Here is an 18,411-nt window from a genome sequence, read left to right on the forward strand (position 1 = left end):
CACAGCATCTTGTATGGAACATGAATCTCAACATGAGATTTGCAAGAAAGTCTATTACATCTCCTTGCTTAAGACACAGCAGATGCCTTAGAATCGGTGAAATTACAGGCTGGGTTAATATGCAAAACAAAGAACATTTAGATGAGAATTGGTGGTGATGTTTCAGGTCACTTAAGTTCATATAAATAAAATACCCCAGTTATGAAATCAGTGACTGTTATCTTCCAGCAAACTCCATGTCAGATTCTGCTGCCTTATAACTGAACACAACTGAACACAATTCACTGCAAGAGAAGTTGCACTCCAACATTTTTGTCATACTTGGCATTTCAGAGCACTGACAAACAGGGAAACAGTGGTGAATGAAATGGCAGGTACCTGTGCTAGCTTGTGGAGAAACAATGTACCACATCCCGTAATTAACACTTTCTGTGAAACCTTGAATTCATTAAACTGAACAGACAACTGCTCTTTTACTCCACCAAAACTTGCACTAATTCTAAAGAATAGGGCATTTTCTGTGTACTACTTCTTTTCAGGGCTGTTGGGAGCCACACGTTATAATGGGACAGACTTCCTACTTCAATTATTACAAGAAAATCTGAAGCTTTATCTAGAACTGTAAATTAGACGAGGTGAACAGAAAGAGATGCAAGTTGTGTGAAGTCTGAGTCTGTAGGAATGGGAATTTACAAGGTACCACTGATGTCTACTGAGACCCAAGCTCACAGTCCTCAAAGATCAGTACTACAGTAAAGCTTTTAGGAAAAAGAGACAGAGCCATTGTATCTCTTCCCTTGTGCTTAAACAAAGGATTCCATAAGACCACAGTCCAATCAATAAAAAAAAATAATTAAAAAAAAGGTATACCAGATAAAGAAAGACTTTCTGTGTAACATTCTGATAAGAAAACATATTCTAAGTTACGGTCCTAAGATCACAGTGAAAACTAACTAATTCTCATATGCACTGAATCAACTCTTTTTTTGGCCCTTTTTTTTTTTTTTTTTTTTTTTTTGAGATGGACATAGGATAATTGGGAAAACTACTTATTTCCATGATTTCCCAATAGTGGGAAGAATGGCAATAATATCTATATTGAAACAATTTTTCTATAAACATTTTAGACCTATGGGTAATAAACTTCAGAAAACATTAATAATTAGTTGGATGATGGAAACATATCTGTATTTCCAACAAATATGGAACTAGGATCTCTATAATCCTGCATGATCACAGATGTTTCCAGATAACTCTTCCATTAACCTTGGCAATGATGTTGCTACTCTAGTTTGTGAACTGATACTCAGCTGCCTGTTCCTTCACAATCCACCCAGAAAAACAAAAGGTAAGGTTCCCATCTATGAAACTGGGAAAACGCTACAAAAAGCATTAAACAAAACATGTTTGAAGTACAGCTGACACCCAAACCTCTTAGTTCTCTCTTACTTCAAAACTCTAGCTCTCATACCTACTTAGGATGCATGAAGAACATTTCAGATACACAAGTACAGACAATGCAGCTCATGTATGCTGCTTCTTGAAAAGCAATATAAAATTAGCTTGGAGGAAGGAAGAGGTGGCAGCTGAAGACATCTTCTATCCCTACCTTCCTCCCTGAAACTCTTCCTAGCTGTTTTCATGAAAATCAGAAAAAGGCAATGTACTTTGCAGAACATACTGTATTGTAATTGTTACTCCTTGGCTCATTTATCCAAGCAAACTCACAGTAACGCAGTCAAGTAGTAGTATTTACCATAACCTATGGCTCCTCATTCCCTCATTTCAAAATGAACTCTAACAACCAAACTTATTTTCTCTCCTGGAATTTCAATTACTTACCACTGCTATTGCATTGTGACTACTAAAATAGCTGGAATAACATGAAGAATTACAACAGTCTTGAAAAAGGTCTGAATAAACATCTCAGAGTCATAGCTCTGGGTTTGGGTTGGCTCTCCATGAGCAACCCACATGACATACCCCTAACACACAAGATAAACTGGCTTTATTAAAACTGTCATTCTTTACTCATTATCTCTCAGTTTTGGGAGCTCTTGGTCAGGCAGATCTTGACATATGGAAGAAAAATGTGTTTAAAATTTAAATAAAATATACACATATGGTGATAAGCTCCTATTTTCATCATCAATAAGAGTCTATTTGTCACCCCAGGGTCGTTCAGGAATTCCTTCAAATTGACCAGTAACCTCTCAAGCAAATCCTTGAGATACCACAAATCAAATTGACACTTCCTTCCTAATCGCTATGCACATGCACTGTCCATGTCAAACTGATTAATTACTGCACAGCAGCAATGGGATGTGGCAAATGGCCAGACACAGAGGGCCACATGCTTCTGAACATTTAAAGGAGCTTTCATGAAAGTATGCTAAGACCATAGAGATGTAGGCTGAACTCAAAAGGTTTCCAGAAAAGTAATCTCTGTAACTCTCCTATTTTTCAACCAGTGCAGGTCACTCCAGGTCAGCAACATCATCTTTTTTTTTTTTCCAGTCTGTGCCTGTTTCATTATTCAGTACGGCGCCATTTCTGAACAGATTAAAGATCTTGCAGAAGCAGATTATCAGTGCCTTTCTGGTCCTCTTTCAACCATTGCTATTTATAAGACAGCTGACGATCCTGCTGCCAAAACTTCTGCAGAAGTAGCTCAGAACACAGCAGATGACATGGAAAGCTGAATCTTTACCTACTTTTTAAATATGTTGGCATAGCTCAGATTTGCTAGACAGGTTATCTTTCTAGTAGAAATCATAAATTCAAAATGACCATAGTTTCAGTTTTTCTTAATAATTTCAAATAAAACCCTGGTTTTATACTTTGGCTTTCAAGCAAAATAATTTCCTTGATTCTGAAACATACACACTTATGTGAACTATCATTTTGAGTAAGTTGCATAAAAAGAAACTGTCAGAAATAATGAAAAACATAATCAAACTCATGTTGCTTGTGATCAGATTGTAAGAATAGGTGACTTACCAGTTATTACAGCTACTGCTACAAAACCCTCCACTATGCAGATGATGAAAATCAGGATCTATATCAGAGCGATGTAAGAGTGAACTATGTAAAAGAAAACCCACTACTAATTAGAATCCTTCTGAAATCCACTAACTTCCTGAGGAAGATGCATAAGAAAATAAGGACAGTTATTCACAGTCAGACCAATGGTCAGTCTAGTCTGGTATTCTGCCTTCAACAGGGGCCATAAGCAGATGCTCTGCGATGAAAAAGAGGGCAAGTAAACATTATGTTCTTGTCTAATATTTTTCCAACTATGTTTAGTCCAGGGACCTCCTGAGCTGGACGTGGTTTCTGCATATTCTGTAGAACCTTCCACAGATTTCTTTCTGACAAAGTCATGCAGTCTTCTCTTCAAATTTTTAGCATCCACAGCATGCTTCTACAAGAGTGTTCCACATCCACTGCTGCTGATCAAAGAATCACCTGCCTTTCTTTTAAATATGGTTTCTACTAGATTTACTTGGCACTTAGTTCTTCCATAGTGTCCTGGTTTCAGCTGGGATAGAGTTAACTTTCTTCCTAGTAGCTGGTGTAGTGCTATGTTTTGGGTTCAGTATGAGAAGAATGTTGATAACACACTGATGTTTTCAGTTGCTGCTAAGTAGTGTTTAGACTAAGCCAAGGATTTTTCAGCTTCTCATGCCCAGCCAGAAAGAAGGCTGGAGGGGCACAAGAAGTTGGGAGGGGACACGGCCAGGACAGCTGACTCAAACTGGCCAAAGGGATATTCCATACCATGTGATGTCATGTCCAGTATATAAACTCGGGGCAGTTGGCCTGGGTGCAGATTGCTGCTTAGGAACTAACTGGGCATCAGTCAGCGAGGGGTGAACAACTGCATTGTGCATCACTTGTTTTGTATATTCCAATTCTTTTATTATTATTACTGTCATTTTATTATTATTATCATTATTTTTTTCTTCCTTTCTGTTCTATTAAACTATTCTTAACTCAACCCACAAATTTTACTTTTTTTTCTGATTCTCTTCCCCATCTCACTGGGTGTGGGGGGAATGAGCGAGCGGCTGCCTGGTGCCTAGTTACTGGCTGGGGTTAAATCATGACACATAGGAAAAGACAGTTTGAACTTCTGTCTATCATGATTTGTAGACCACTACCAATTCTTCCTTAATCAAATTTTCAAGACTGAAGAATCTCAGTTTCCTAATTCTTCACAGGAGAGCATGTTCCATATCTTAAGCTTGGTAGCTCTGCACTCCATGGCACTCCCATCAATTACTCACAAATAAAACAATCCTCCATCCTACAGTATGTTTACTGAAATAACATTCCAAACATCACACATTATATACGTTTTAAACATAGACATTTTAGGCCAAGGAGTTATGCCTTCTTTCCCACCTCCAGATACTGAGTATCTTACTATTTCCCCAAGCAATATTAGAAAGCTCCTGAAACTTGTTAGGAGCACTACTTATGTCTGATGTGTTTCTTTAAACATAATAGTAGAAGTTTTGGGTGGAAGATGAGGGAGGAGAATAAAACAAAACTGAAACAGCAGCCAAGAGAGTAAACTGGAGGTTACAAACAAGACAGTGCCTCCAGAAATGCCAAAGTCTTCCTTATGAGATGAAATATACAGCAGCCAAAGAACCACTCGCATTTTAATATACCACACCTTCTTCTTAACCATTAATGAGACCTTAAAAGAAAAAAAAATAAACAACAAAAAAAACCAACCCCAAACCTGTGAAAAAGAAATCTAAGTGCCATTCTGTACACAAACAGACCATTCTTTTTAAGCTCTTCCTTTGTGCTTTGTGTAAATTATCCTTCCAACATACTACCTTTTATTTTTATCAAATGTTGCACTTAGATACACTACAGTGTAGTTATACAAAGAGTATAATTTCTCTGAATTTTATTATGCTTATTATTCTAATTCATCATTCCTTAAAATCATGGTTTTTCCATTGAAATTGTGAAATCTCAAAGTCTTCATTCAGAGCCAAAACAGACTATATTTCACAATGCTTTGTCTAAAGAGCACACTATTTCGAAGAAATGGAAATTCAGTTGTTCTCTGTTATTCAAAATAAAAATGTAGTTTTAAGCAGTATCTATCAGTGCTGACTGAGTTTAAGAACGCAAAATTTTAAGTAAAAACTTATTTCCAACAAGGTTTAGGACTGTACTTTTGAAATATGATAATAACTAACAAATGCACAGCACTAACTTCACTAGATAGTATATAAACATTTAGTCCACTTAGCTCTTCACAGAAGCTGTATGCAAGTTAAAGACAGTCCTTAACTTCTCTTAATTCACTTCAAGTTTTGCAAAAAATGTAGGTGACCCCTAAATAGGATAGTCTCCCTGATATTGAATTTGACTTTCCACAACCCCAGTCCAGCATTTTTTCATACAAGTAACTTTTATACAGGTGTTGAAAATATTTTGATAAAGAAATTAAAATCCAATTATATATAAGAGTTTGGTTTGATTAAGAAGTAGAAAATTGTGAAGCATAATGTATAGCAGTGTTAAGTTTGAAATGTAGTCATAGAAACTTTAGGAACTGTGTTATGTGTGACCATAGGAACCTTAGTATTGTTAAGTTTGAAATAAGCAAACCATAGAAACCTCACCAGGAAGATACTGGTCTTTCTATGTTTTGTTTCAAAAACTAAGGAAACCGTCATGGACACCAGTTTGCTGCTTGGAAACCCCCTTACCCTTCCCACCTCAATTTGAGTATCGAGGATTCCAATCAGTAGAGTTAAGTGAAATTGACCAATGATTGTTTTAACATAAGAATATTAATAAGGTGGTATGATTAAAAGACCAATCATTGAAAAGGAATTAACATTTTGCTTGGAAATCTAGTAAATATGTATAACAGGTGTGTATTTAACTGTATTGTTAGACAAGACAGGTGCACACGATAGGTGGAGCGATCCCCCGTGTGCCCAGCGCTGCAATGAAGGAGTGCCTGCTTCTTAACTTCTCATTGTTGTTAAGGAGTTTTATTCCGGATTTCAGCAACACAGGCAAGTTTTACTGGGAAGTGCACTGGGCTGCTCCTATCTATAATATGTATTTGCATGACTAAGGCCAAAATTAGCTGAAACCTTTACATGTAAAGACAATCAGGCAAAACAAAGGAGTTCTAACTAAAGTCTCAATCATCCAAAAGCTCCCAAAGGAAGCCAAGATAAAAACAAGCACTTATGTATAAAACATATGTATATTCTTAACTTTAATTCATGCCTTGTGAACTTTTCAATATTGCAACGGGAGAAGAAAAATAGATGGCAATCTGCACAACATGGGGTTCTAAATCAAGCGAGAGAAACTAGGCTAACTACCAAAAAGTTAAAGCATCCAATTGCCACTCAGTTGGAATCTTAAAAGTACAGACACACTGAAAACATAGAATATCTATATATTAATACTTTCACTCCTAACCAGGGGTAGTGAGAAAAAGGAAACGGTATGAAAGAAGCAGCCTTTATGTGCCTTTATTACTTTTAGAATGCCTTCCTCAAAAAAAAAAAAAAAAAAAAAGTTTTAAAAATAACTATCTCTCAAGCACTCTTTGTGTACCCATGCTTGTCCCACAGAAAGAAGGATTCACTGACAAACCTTCTTTACATGTACCGTTCTCTGTCCAGTTATATAGATTTTTTGTGGCTTTTTCCTTCTGGCTCAACTGTCCAAGGGAAAAACTGCAGTAGGACAGGCTAGAGGTCTCAACGCTGTCAATGTGCTTCTGTGGTAAAAGTCTGATTTTGTGGATAATAGAGGACATGAAATAACAAAGTATTTTGACTTACCACATAATTTTTCTTCAAAGACAACTGTGGTCTTTGCCACCTTTTATATGCCCTACAGGACACCAGGATCTTGTATGTATCATCAGGCATGTCTAACTCCATGAATGACATGTCTAATTTCTATCTCATTTTCTCTGTTATTCAGGCAATTGCTGTTTCAACTTATGCAAACTTTAGGTCATCAGTTTCTTCAGATATTAAAGACCAAAATTTTTTTTTTGGGGGGGGGGGGGAACCTCACCCTTCCCACAAAACAGATTTCACCACTTTTTGTTCATATGCAGCTCTCTTTCATTTCCTCCATATTCCTGGACATCTATGAAAGAGAGACAGTACCCACATGGGTGGTTAATTCATTGTTAAATTTCTTGTTTGCCCCACTGTGACAGAACATATGTTCACCTGAAAAAGTTGGTCTTGCCTGCTCTCCTCTTCCTGACAGCAGCTAACGACAGATGCTCATAGACAAAGTATAAAAGCACGACAAACACAGAGCAATCCCTTCCTTGGCAGGGCCCAGCTTTCACAGCCTGGCAACTTTGAGCCAGAAGTGCAGCATGTTTGCAGCCCCACCTCATCCACCCTCTGCAAATCAGAATAACCCTTTTTGGGGCATTTTTGGTATAAAATATTGGCAACGTGTTTCAAAATGTCTTGTATGGAAAAAAAGTGCTTTCTTCTGATCATTTTAAATGTATTGCCTGCTAATTTCATTTTTTCAGTTGATACTTTCTGTGTTATGACACAATCACAATGATTTTACCTTCCCCCAATAATTCATAATATTTGAGACCATTACCAAGCTAATAATTTTCTGTCCAGGCTACAGAATTGTAATTTACTTCATTACTTTTTGTACAGGAGCTGGTTTACTGTTCTGCCATTTGCATTGCTCTTTTGTACACGTTTTCCAAGCTCTGTTATACCACTACTAAGTGGGGGTGACCAACACCACTGACAATAAGCAAAGTGCCATTTAGCTCTGATATCTGCTGAAATTCAGATGTTTGAGATCACTGAAGGGTTGCAGAACGATCCCTCAAGCACCTCTCTGCTTTTATCTATCCTGTAAACTTTTGTCTGCTATAAATCCTCCACCCTCCTTTTCTAAACCATTTGTCTTTCAAATGTTATTTGTTCAAAGGAGCCCAAACTTGTAACTCTGTATTCACTCTCACTCTACATCCTATCTTTTAAAGTTATGGGAAAGCCTCTCTCTTACCCTATAACAGCTTCAAGAAACTAAAAGCCTTAGGCGAAGGAACTTGTTGAAAGCTTTGTGAAAAACCCATACAGACCGTATCAACTTACATAAAGGCCTGCAGAGTCTCACCGTTTTGCAATTTGTGACTCACCCCTCTCATTAACTCTCCCATAATATATCGTATATATGCATATTCCAGTTTTCTTGTAATCTGCTTGATATGGCAGTCCCTATTTTCTTAGGCCAGTCCTGCAATCCCTCTTTAAAAAAGCATCACATTTGCCACCCTCCTTCCATCTAGTTTTGCAGCTGATTTGTGCCTTAAGGAGCACAGCACAACAGGCAAGTTCAACTACTTCATGCTTGAGCTCCTCCAGAATTCAGTAAATGCCTCCATGTCTTGCAGCTTAGTACTAGTCAGTTTATCAGACTTACTGACATGCCAGCCAGAGGGTGAATCTAGGGAACTGTATCCATAAAGATCCCTACCCCCTTTCCCATTTCCACAATAAACTGCCTCAGCCTTGTCTTCTGCAGATGCTGGCAGCAAGTGTTGGAATACAGCAACACTAGGCGTCCTGCGATAAACAGAGCCGCAGCAATCTCTCTTTGGATCATCTTTCTGGTTTACCCACAAAAGCATACTACATTTTTTAGCATGAATTGGAAACAAGAAAATACTTCCCTTTAGCAGTTCCATTAGCACTTACGGATCATGCCATGATTCACAGCTTCAGGGCCAAAACAACCCGAAAGAAGAGGGATCAGCAAAGCTCCCAGCACCCCGGTAACCGGCGCGCACCCGTGTGCAGCCCCGTCACGTTCACCAGCTACGCTCGTCCAGATCGGGGTTACTGGCTTGTCCACAGCCGCTAACAACACGTGAAACCAAACAACTCTTCCTCTCGCTTCGCCCACCAAAGAGACTGGGTTTTGTTATGTTTGAGGCAACGGTGCAAACAGTGAAAGAACATACACCAAGTCTTGTACCAATTAAGATTTTAATCACTAATTGCCAGGTAAAGGTCCTTAATTATCCTGCACGGGAACAAGTCACAGGGGAGAAGTCACCCTCCACTCCTGCGACCTCACCTGCAGCCGTTCAGCTGCTACACACGCCGCAGGCAAGGCCCCGAGAGCTGGGCTCTGCTCACAGCAAAAACATCGCACCGCCACAGACCCCGCGAGTCACGCACGCCCGAGCCGCGGGGACTCGCCCGGCCGGCGGGAAGCTTGCGGCGACCCCGAGGCCGGGCCCCGCCGCCGGGTCCCCGCCGCCGCTGTCCCCAGGCTCGCCTCCCGCAGCGGCCAGCGAGCTGCCACGCCGCGCTGCCCTCGCCGCCCCTGCTCGCCGGGGCAGGGGTACGCGCGTCGCCCCCGCCGGCCCTCGGCCCCGCCGCGGCTGCCCCGGGCGGCGGAACCGCCGCCCTCCCTGCACGGCCGCCGTCCCCGGGCTCCGCCGGGACTCCGCCGGGACTCCGCCTCCCGCTGCCCGCCAGCCGCGGCCCCCCGCGGAGCGCCCGCGGCCGCCCCCTCACCTCGGTAGCGGCGGGAGGCGGCGTGGCAGGCGGTGAGGAGCAGGACGGCGCCCAGCGCCAGCGCCTTGGCGCTCCTCACGCTGAAGTAGTAGTTGATCTCCCGCTTGCCCCCCGTGTAGGCCAGGGCCGCCATCTTGGCTCCTCCATGACAACAGCGTGCGATGGAGCGGGCGGGCGCAGCGGGGCAGCACTGGGTCCCCGCTGGCGGCGAAGGCAGACCCCGCCGCCGCCGCCGGCTGCCGCCGTCCCCACCGGCGCGGCGGAGAGGGGCTCGACACCCTGCGGCCGGGGCGGAGCCGCCGCCGCCGCCCTCCCGGCGTCGCCGCTTCCCCTCGGCCGCCAGCGGGCGGCCCCAGCGCTCGGCTCCCCGCCCCGCGGCGGCCGGCTCGGCGCAGCGGGCCCCCGCGGCGGGCGTGGGGCTGCGGTGGATCCCCCCGGGCTTGGTCCGAGGCCCGCGGCTGAGGGGGCGGAGGCGCGGGGCGGCTGCGAGGCGGGGACCTTGCTGGCCCCCGGCGCCTCGCTCCTCGCCGTGGGGTCGTTGGGACTGTGCTCCATGAAGGTGTACCTGGGCGAGGTACTGTGCCTGACGCGGTGCGGGACTGCTGGCACCGGGCAGTGCTGGCTTTTTCCCAAGCATTGCGATTTTTAAACACTTGTCGCTCGTCAACTGACATGGAAGTCGTCAGCCCAGGCTGGGAGACGTTCACTCCCTCTCAAGGTGGATAACACTGTACAAGGAATCTGTTCACAGATTTACCTGGGTTTACGGGGGGGTTGGGGGGGGGGGGAGAAGGTGCGTGTTGCGAGCGAAATGCTGAAATCTCAGCAAAGGGAAGTCCTGTTCTCCACAGGCAGCTACTTCACTCGCACCTGGGGGAAGGTGCAGGGTGGCAAATCTGCCCTCCGAGGCCTGGCCCTCACCGGAGGTGCTGGTGAGAAGCTGCCTGCCTAACCAGCCAGGCCCGGAGCAGCGCAGGCGGTCACAGGGAACACGTTTCCACAAAATAAAGCAACCATATATAAACAAACATAAAACTCAGGGAAAGTGTTCAGTATGCATTCGCATAAATATGGGAACTAAACGGTGAGCAGTCGTCAGGCCTCGGCTTCGTGATGAAGTACTTACGATGCTTGACAGATATTCTCCCTCAGATCTAGCAGAGCTCTTTTCATGAGGACTGGCCAAAAAAAATGAATGGAAAATATTTTTTTTTAACTGAGCAGGTAAATAGTAATCATCAGTTATCTGGATATGGAACACAAAAAAAGTCTGGTTTTCATTTCACCATCCTTCCATTTCCCTCTCATCAAAAAACCACTATTCTGGAAGTTCTGGAAAGCATTGAATTTCATTATTCATTTAATAGTACGTGAAAAAAAAGATTGGGGAAAAAAAAAAAAGTGAAACATTTGAAACAAAACCAGGAAGTCTACACACTGTAAGCAAAGTTTTATTTTCAAATATTATCTGAAAAACAGAAGAACTTAATGCATTATGCAAACATAATGTAATGTACATCAAAATTTGAGTTCCAAGTATTCTGATGTGCACTGTTACTATATATTCAAGGTATATCCCACTTCCACCCAATCAAAGTCTTCACTATCTGCCAACATAATATCTATATTCTGTTAATTCATTCACTTTCCCAGCAATGTTTTTAAATAATAAAAACACTTTACTATATTAAAGTGTTCAGGTTCATTCTCTCAGGGAAAGAGGAAAAAAAGGTACCAGGTAAACTCCCAAGTGTACAGTAGTTACTGCGTTATTTTTTCCCTGAAAAAACCCAACAAAACAAACAAACAACCCCCTCCCCCTGACAAACACCCCCCCCCCCAAACCTGCTCATAGTATGGATTCTTCTATTCAATAAATAAAAAAATCCCATTCATGTATTATTTTTTGGTCATGCATCATTCAAAAAGCCAAGAATTTTCAAAGCATTCTCACTGTGAACAAACTTTATTATTTGTTAAAATATTCCTGCTAGTGCTTAGCTTTCTTTGTCCTCATTTCACATATGTTCAAGTGACAGCTGCATTTTACACTTTAAGAAGAAACATTTTTTAACAGCTTCTCTAACTGGAAGTATTCACTAGAATATTTTTTGTAGCCTTTTGGATTGTTGCTCATTAATGATTCTTAACAGTCTTACAAAATGTGTCTTTCCTGCAGTCATTGAGGACCACATAGACTCTTCTTAATTTGTTTTTGTGACATTTATTCATGAACAAGTAAGACTTTTCATCCAACCGAAACATACTTCAGCCTGTCTCATTCTGCAATATAACTGTGTTAAGTTTGCTGACTATGTTGCAAGTCTGCAAGGTGCATTTGTGACTGTGAGTGTAGCTCCTCAAAACTTACTCTAAATAACGCTGTTACCATAAGCAGCATAGATGCAGGAAGCACGGAGTTCAGCTGGAGCTCCCGGAGTGTTGACTCAGCTTCTCAGTTAGGATGGCTGCAATGCTTGAGCAGGGAAATGTAACTTTTTCTCTCAAAATTAAAAAACAATACAGTTCTCTACTGCAAGATAGTCTCTCTGGAGAATTTCAGGGATCTTCAATTAAATCAGCTTCTTCCTACGAAACCACAGCAGAAATTAAAAAGTTATCAAAATAACCATACTTTTGTTTCTAGATATCTCAGAAAATTACAACATTCAGAAATAGTAACTGTCCCACAGCCTTTGGAGGGCTCTTTCAGATCTGCTGCTGGAAGTCCCCGCGCCATCCTCATTTGCCCTGAAGCACTAACACTGGCCTTCGGTGATGCCTGAAAACTCCATGTGTGGATTACATCTCCATTATTTTAGGACTGTACAAATGCATACTGATACTGTTGCAGGTTGAATATCTTAATTAAGGCAATACACCTGCGTACATGAAATATTTACATGAATGTGAGCAAGGCATCTGCTTTTGCTTCATTGGTCCTTTGGAGACATTGCTTAGGTCTTCAACAAGAGACATCTCCCTCATTTCGGTCAGAAGCTTTTAGCTGAAGTGCCATGAGTTAGGAAGTGGTTTGCATGCGTGCGGCCTTGCTTCTTACAAGTACCTCCTTTTTTTCACTAGCTAATTGAATTTGGTATCATTACATATACCTAAGTAATTCACACCAAAACCATTATATATAAAAGGCCTGATATAAAAGGCTGAGTAAGGATTGCTAAGTAGCCTATGAAACCAACTCCAGACATGAACTATTATTAGCTAGAAGCAGCTTTGTAAATTGTATACCTACTTTATTTTCCTGTCTGCTGGTAAACTTAGTGTGCTGGAAGTAAACCAGAAGTCTGCTGGCTCTTCTGACCAGTCAGACCTCAGCTTTTGATTTGCAAATGCTAAAGCTTCGCGTTGGCTTTCTGCTTGCTCTGCTGGAAGCACCAAAGGCCGTCAGTGGGAGGGGAACACCTAGAGCAGCCACAGAGAGAAGACCCAGGGAGCAGAGAAGTGGTTCCTTTGAGAGGCAGAGGAGATGTGACACTACTGTGTGCATGGGATAATGTCTATGAATATTGAGAGTAAAAAGCCTCAGGAGGGATTTCACATTTCTGTTTTCTACAGATGTAGCCTTGGCTTAACTGAATTCATTATTTTCATAAGAGACTGTGGTGTTATGTATGGTCACTAATGACAGAAGCTAAAAACGTGTACTGTGGATTTTGGCTGAATTATTTGCCCTATGTGTCAATACAATAAAGCAACCAGGAAAGATGGGGTTCATCTCACCTAACTCCACCTACTTACAGTGAACCAATCTAGTTTAAACTAATCACCGACCTCCCTCTCTAGAACTGGTACAAGTAAGGTGCTCGTAATTTGCTCATAAATTAGAAGAAGCTGGATGACTTACCATCAGGAGTGGCAACTCTCTGTTGAATTTAGACAGTAAGTTTAAATTGGGCAGATGTCATTTACACAGGTATAATTTAGGTGAAAGAATTCTTCCTTTGCTGCTTCCTGACTTTTGCTCTCGGAGATTGCAAACTCTTCGATTTGCAAAGATTGGAGGTCTGTCACCAGACGCTGACGGGACCTGGGCTGATACTCTTTGCTCCTTGAGGCTCAACCCTTTGCCCGTTGAGAAAAATGCTGAAGCATTTGACATGAATAGTTTCACTGAACTCGAGGGGAATTTTTAACAGGTATACCTCTTTGACTTGCTTGTATGTATATCTCTTAGTGTCTTTGTGCATATGTGTGTACTAACCTGAATATTCTATAGCAAGTATATTACAAATACTGCTTTTCAAATCTATACATAAATTACTGTTGTGAACTTTATTCAACTGTGAATGAATCTCAGGCTGCTATTATACTCATAATCCCTTTAGATAAAAACTGTTGCCCAAGTCTGAGACTAGGAGTCGATCCAGCCGCACCTAGACTCTGACAGGAGTTTAGAAAGCAAGGGGGTCTTCTCCGAACCTCGTGATTCAACAGGAGGGTCTCCCCTACCTTTTTACAAATTCCATCTCTGTACCAATCATGAAAAATCAATTCTAATCCAATTTTCCTTTGTATGTTTCTGTCTTAAACTTTTGCATCGATGGTTTCTGTATACATAATTCTAGTTGGATTCTACATTAATTTTCCTGTGCACGTTTCATCCATGTATTTATTAAGTAATAGAGCGAACCTTGCCATCGAATTCTGTGAAGTTGCGCTTTTATATAAATTCCTATTAAATCATTTTTGCTAATACCGTTGGAGGTGATTCTTTAAGTGGTCCAAACCACTCCATTTCATGATACATGGGTCAAACCTGGCATGCACGCATGAGTTTGCTGATAAGCTTAGTTCACAGTAGATCTCCTTCTCTTGATTTTTCCTGTTTTCAACATTACAGCCATGTGTAGTTTCTGGAGTTAGATCTGCTGTCCTCAGCCAAAGGCACAAGGCAATCCTAAGGACTGTTAAGCATGTAAGAACAGACGAAGTGACTACTATAGTATAAAGTCAGCTCTTACAGAGAGCTGATATTTAAACATTCTCAGTCAGAGGAATACTATGGCATTCTCATGTGATATTCTCCCTTTAGAGTTTTTATATGCTTATAGGAGTGGAACTAATTTTTCACAAGTATATATAGCAAGGAATATAGGCACCAGAGCTGGAAGAAAAATTATGACTTGCCTCTAATCTGTAAATTCCGTAAGGAAAATGTTCATATGTTCATAAGGAACATACTGCTTGTTATATACTAGCTGGACTATTCCCTACATTATCTTACAGGTTAAGTGTTGAATAATTAATCAGTAGGATCTGCCATACCCCAAACCATATCACATCTTAATTTAAGTTGTCCAGCATTGTCACATTGCTCTGGTCATATTGTAATTCCAGAAATAAAGCTATCTATCTCCAACAAATTCCTGGGCAGAGTAATATTTTCCGTAGTGCAGCTTTTGCTTCAGCAGCTTTTGTGTACTTGCCAAAAGATGGCATCAGACATTTTAACTGCTGAGTTTTCAGCCTCATAATGGTGATCAATCTTTCCGTAAGCATCAAGTTTCTATGCATCGTGTGCATGCGTGGTAGCCATTTATTGCAAATATTTGATTACGTTAATGAAGAGGGAGTACAGAGAGTAAGAAGTTTTTTTCTAAGTGGACTTGTTCAGTCAAGCAGTGTACCCTGAGTACTGTCTCAGCCAAATACCAAAACAAATATGCCACCAAACCTGTAAGATCTTGGAAATTCTACTACTGCTTTTACAGATTTCTGATTTTGTAACAGTTATAAAAATGGTTCCTCAATAGGCTGTACTAAAGTCAAGCTGATATTAAGTGAAGTAGTTTTGAAATCACATGTACAAGGCTATATTTAGCTTTATCACGAAGAGATGAATAAATCTGCAGCTCTATAACATGAGGCTTAATTGTGTTTTCATTTCAGGTTTCTCTGGATCTGAAATAGAGGTGGATTGGAGGGATGGAGACAGGGAAGGGAAATAGGCAGATTGCAAATGTTTAAGTCATCCATTCCCTTCTATTAAGGACAGTCAAGAGGCTGCACCTTTCTGCATCATGGGGCCTGGTCATCACTGTGCAGCTATGCAGTCTTGAGTCCCAACTGGGACTCTGCACAGCTCATTAATGCAAACCTATTTTTCTTTCAGCTGCTTAGATTCTTATCCTCAAAGCTTTGTATTCATCAATGTAATGGGTTAAGAATTTTCAATTTAGATGAGTTTCTTGCTATGCAGGTACTATTTTTTTCTATTTCCTCTCTCTCTTTTCTTGAATCCTGGTTGAGAGAAATGGCGGTCACTGTTAGTTCCTTGTCAAACGGAGTTATTCTTTTTTCATCAACACTTCATTTTCACATTGTTTCTCTTCCTGTTTCCCCCTTATGCTCCCAGATGTGTCTCTTTAAAATTCAGAATTCTTTATAATTAATAAAGTCTTTGGACTTTGGAATCCTACACAGCCACTGCCCAAGCTGTGTCGCATTCCTGGAGCTTTAGAAGCCTTATCTTCTGGCTGCCAGCAATAGAGATGCCATCCTGTAATTACTATGTTCTCTTTAAAACAGAGAGAGAGAGAGAACATAATTTCCACTTTTATCAGTGTGATATCTAGTAAAAAATCATTGACAGTTATCATCATTAACATTCTGTGCAGTACATTAGTAGTCTGTCTGATACTGGTCCATTAAAAAATACTTAGCCTTGAGTTCAAAAAGTCCTATATCGAAGTCTCAGGCAGCTTATGCTTAGTGTGCGGCTAAAACATATCCTGCTTCAACGGTCAACTTTGTCACAAATGTTAGGTAGATGTACTCTGATAAAAAGGCCAGGTACCTGTGTGAGTGAGAGTTGGTTTTCACTTATTTATTACCCTGCCGTGAAGCTGAGAGGCAAGGAAGTTCCAGGAAGAACTTTGCAGAAGATACTAAGTAGGGAATACAGCAAATGAATCAAAATAATGTAATAAAAGATTGCATGAAAGAAATACATAAGCAGAATATGTTTATAAATGTAATGGAAGGGAAAACAACTTAGTACTGATTATTTCTACATTTTAAAATGTTAAAGAACAATAGCTAAAGAAATATTTAAAAAATACTAGTAGGTGGTCCAGCTGTTAAGGATAAGTCTTGCCCAAGATTCAGATGATGAGCTGTAGGAGATTAAAAATTCAGTGCATCTTGAAGTGCAAACATCTGAATGAGCATGGGATTCTGTGAGACACTGGACAGAGTTAATGCCTCAAACACCCATCGTGACGGACAGAGGCTGCAGCCTGGCTTTTGCGTTTGAGGGAAGGAATGGAACTTGCTTGCAAGGCACTTCAGCGAGATAAGTTCTGCATAGCAACGCCACATGTGACACGGGTCGCCGGAGGTGTGTCAGGGGATGCACAGTCCTGCGTCCTGATGAACTGGGCAGAACAACTCACCATATCTGGCCAGGGGTCACCCAGAGTTTATTTGGAGAAGGGGGTCATGACCACCCCCCATGATGGCACCCACGCAGAACGTCGAGAGTTACGTAAGTCCTCAGGGGCCGTGCGCAGAAAACCAAGAGGGGCATGATTGACATGAGAAAAGGTGGGAACGGGGCTGTAAAAGACGCAGACGCGAGGAGCCCCACATGTGCCCATCACCAGAGGATTACCACAACCGTCAGCGTCACTGACCACCGTTAACTTCATCGCGGGATCCAAGGGTGGTGATCACTCTCCACCCCCCCCGCCCCTTTTCTTGTTTTCCTCTCTTTTTCTTCTCTTTCTCCTCCTTACCTTTGTAGACGCTTCAGTAGAAACCACACCGCCTACTATTACACCTTCCAAGGTTGCTTCTGCCATAAATAAAATGTTTAACTGATCATTTGGTGTCGCTTCACCTTAATTTAGCCCGAGGGAATTCCGAACTCACCACAACCTCTCCCTGGTCTGTCCAGCATGGGTTGTGACACATTCATCCCAGAGCAGCAATGCCTGAGTGCACATCCCTTCTAGGGGTTAATAGCTAATCACTAATATAAAGCTGCATTACTACAGATCTAACAGGAAAATATAACTGACTTTTCATCCTGTCTCTAGGCCAACTAGATCTAGTCGTTAGCCTAATTTTTATACTTTGTGCTACTGAAACAAATCTGGGGTTTTTTTGTGCTCAAATTCCCCACTGCTTTGTTTCTCTTTCCCGTGATATCATTTTGAAATAGCTTAGGCCTAAAGATGTAACTTCTTAAATATAATTTATAAGATATTAGAAGTTCTATTAAAAGCTCTTTAACAGTCTTTTCACATGGCTGCTTGTCTGCTAGCACTGTTTGAGTAGGCTTCACTCTTGTTTCTTCTCTAGGAGGAAACTTTTTTGCTCTGTGCTTGCACAGCACCTACTCTTACAGCTTTGTTTATGACTTGTGCTTATTGATACTGTTCAGTTTTCAAAGCCTGGAGTCTGTAATGGGGTCAGCAATCAATACAGAGCAAAACACAGCAAGGAAAAGAGTAAAGGAAAGCAGGCAAAACCTAGAAAATTATCAAAAGAGCATAATGAGGAGGCTCAGATAATGAGGAAAGTTGGATTTCCTTGCAAAACAATGTTCACAAGCATAAAAGGAGTATAAGGAAGGAGTGACATTTTGAGAGTTGAAGGTGGGTAAAAAATTGGAACCAGAAGGCAAAGCTTTTCTGTTACAAAAGAAGGTGAGAAGTGAAGCAGCTATTATTGCCTGCAATAATGCCTGGAACACTGGGATAGGAAAATATCCTAGTTGATAGGAAAACACTGGGATGGGAAACTAAATCCTGTGGTCCTTGAGACTGGACAGAGGCAAACTTCAATGTCACAAAGGACATTT

General features: G+C 41.4%; 1 protein-coding gene across 2 annotated transcripts in view; it reads right to left on the minus strand.

Moving 5' to 3' along the window:
• Positions 1-9,953, minus strand: part of CASD1 (CAS1 domain containing 1) — a 41,636-nt gene extending 31,683 nt beyond the window's left edge. Inside the window, exon 1 of one of the 2 annotated variants that reach the window (XM_052801777.1) lies at positions 9,585-9,953. In XM_052801777.1, coding sequence (XP_052657737.1) covers positions 9,585-9,717 — 133 coding nt within the window. In that variant the 5' untranslated portion in view covers positions 9,718-9,953. The remainder of the gene's footprint in view (positions 1-9,584) is intronic. The other variant, XM_052801785.1, reaches the window with a different exon arrangement.
• Between the last annotated feature and the right edge of the window lie 8,458 nt (positions 9,954-18,411).

This window comes from Harpia harpyja, chromosome 1 (genome assembly GCF_026419915.1).
Source record: "Harpia harpyja isolate bHarHar1 chromosome 1, bHarHar1 primary haplotype, whole genome shotgun sequence".
Classification (NCBI taxonomy): Eukaryota; Metazoa; Chordata; class Aves; order Accipitriformes; family Accipitridae; genus Harpia; species Harpia harpyja.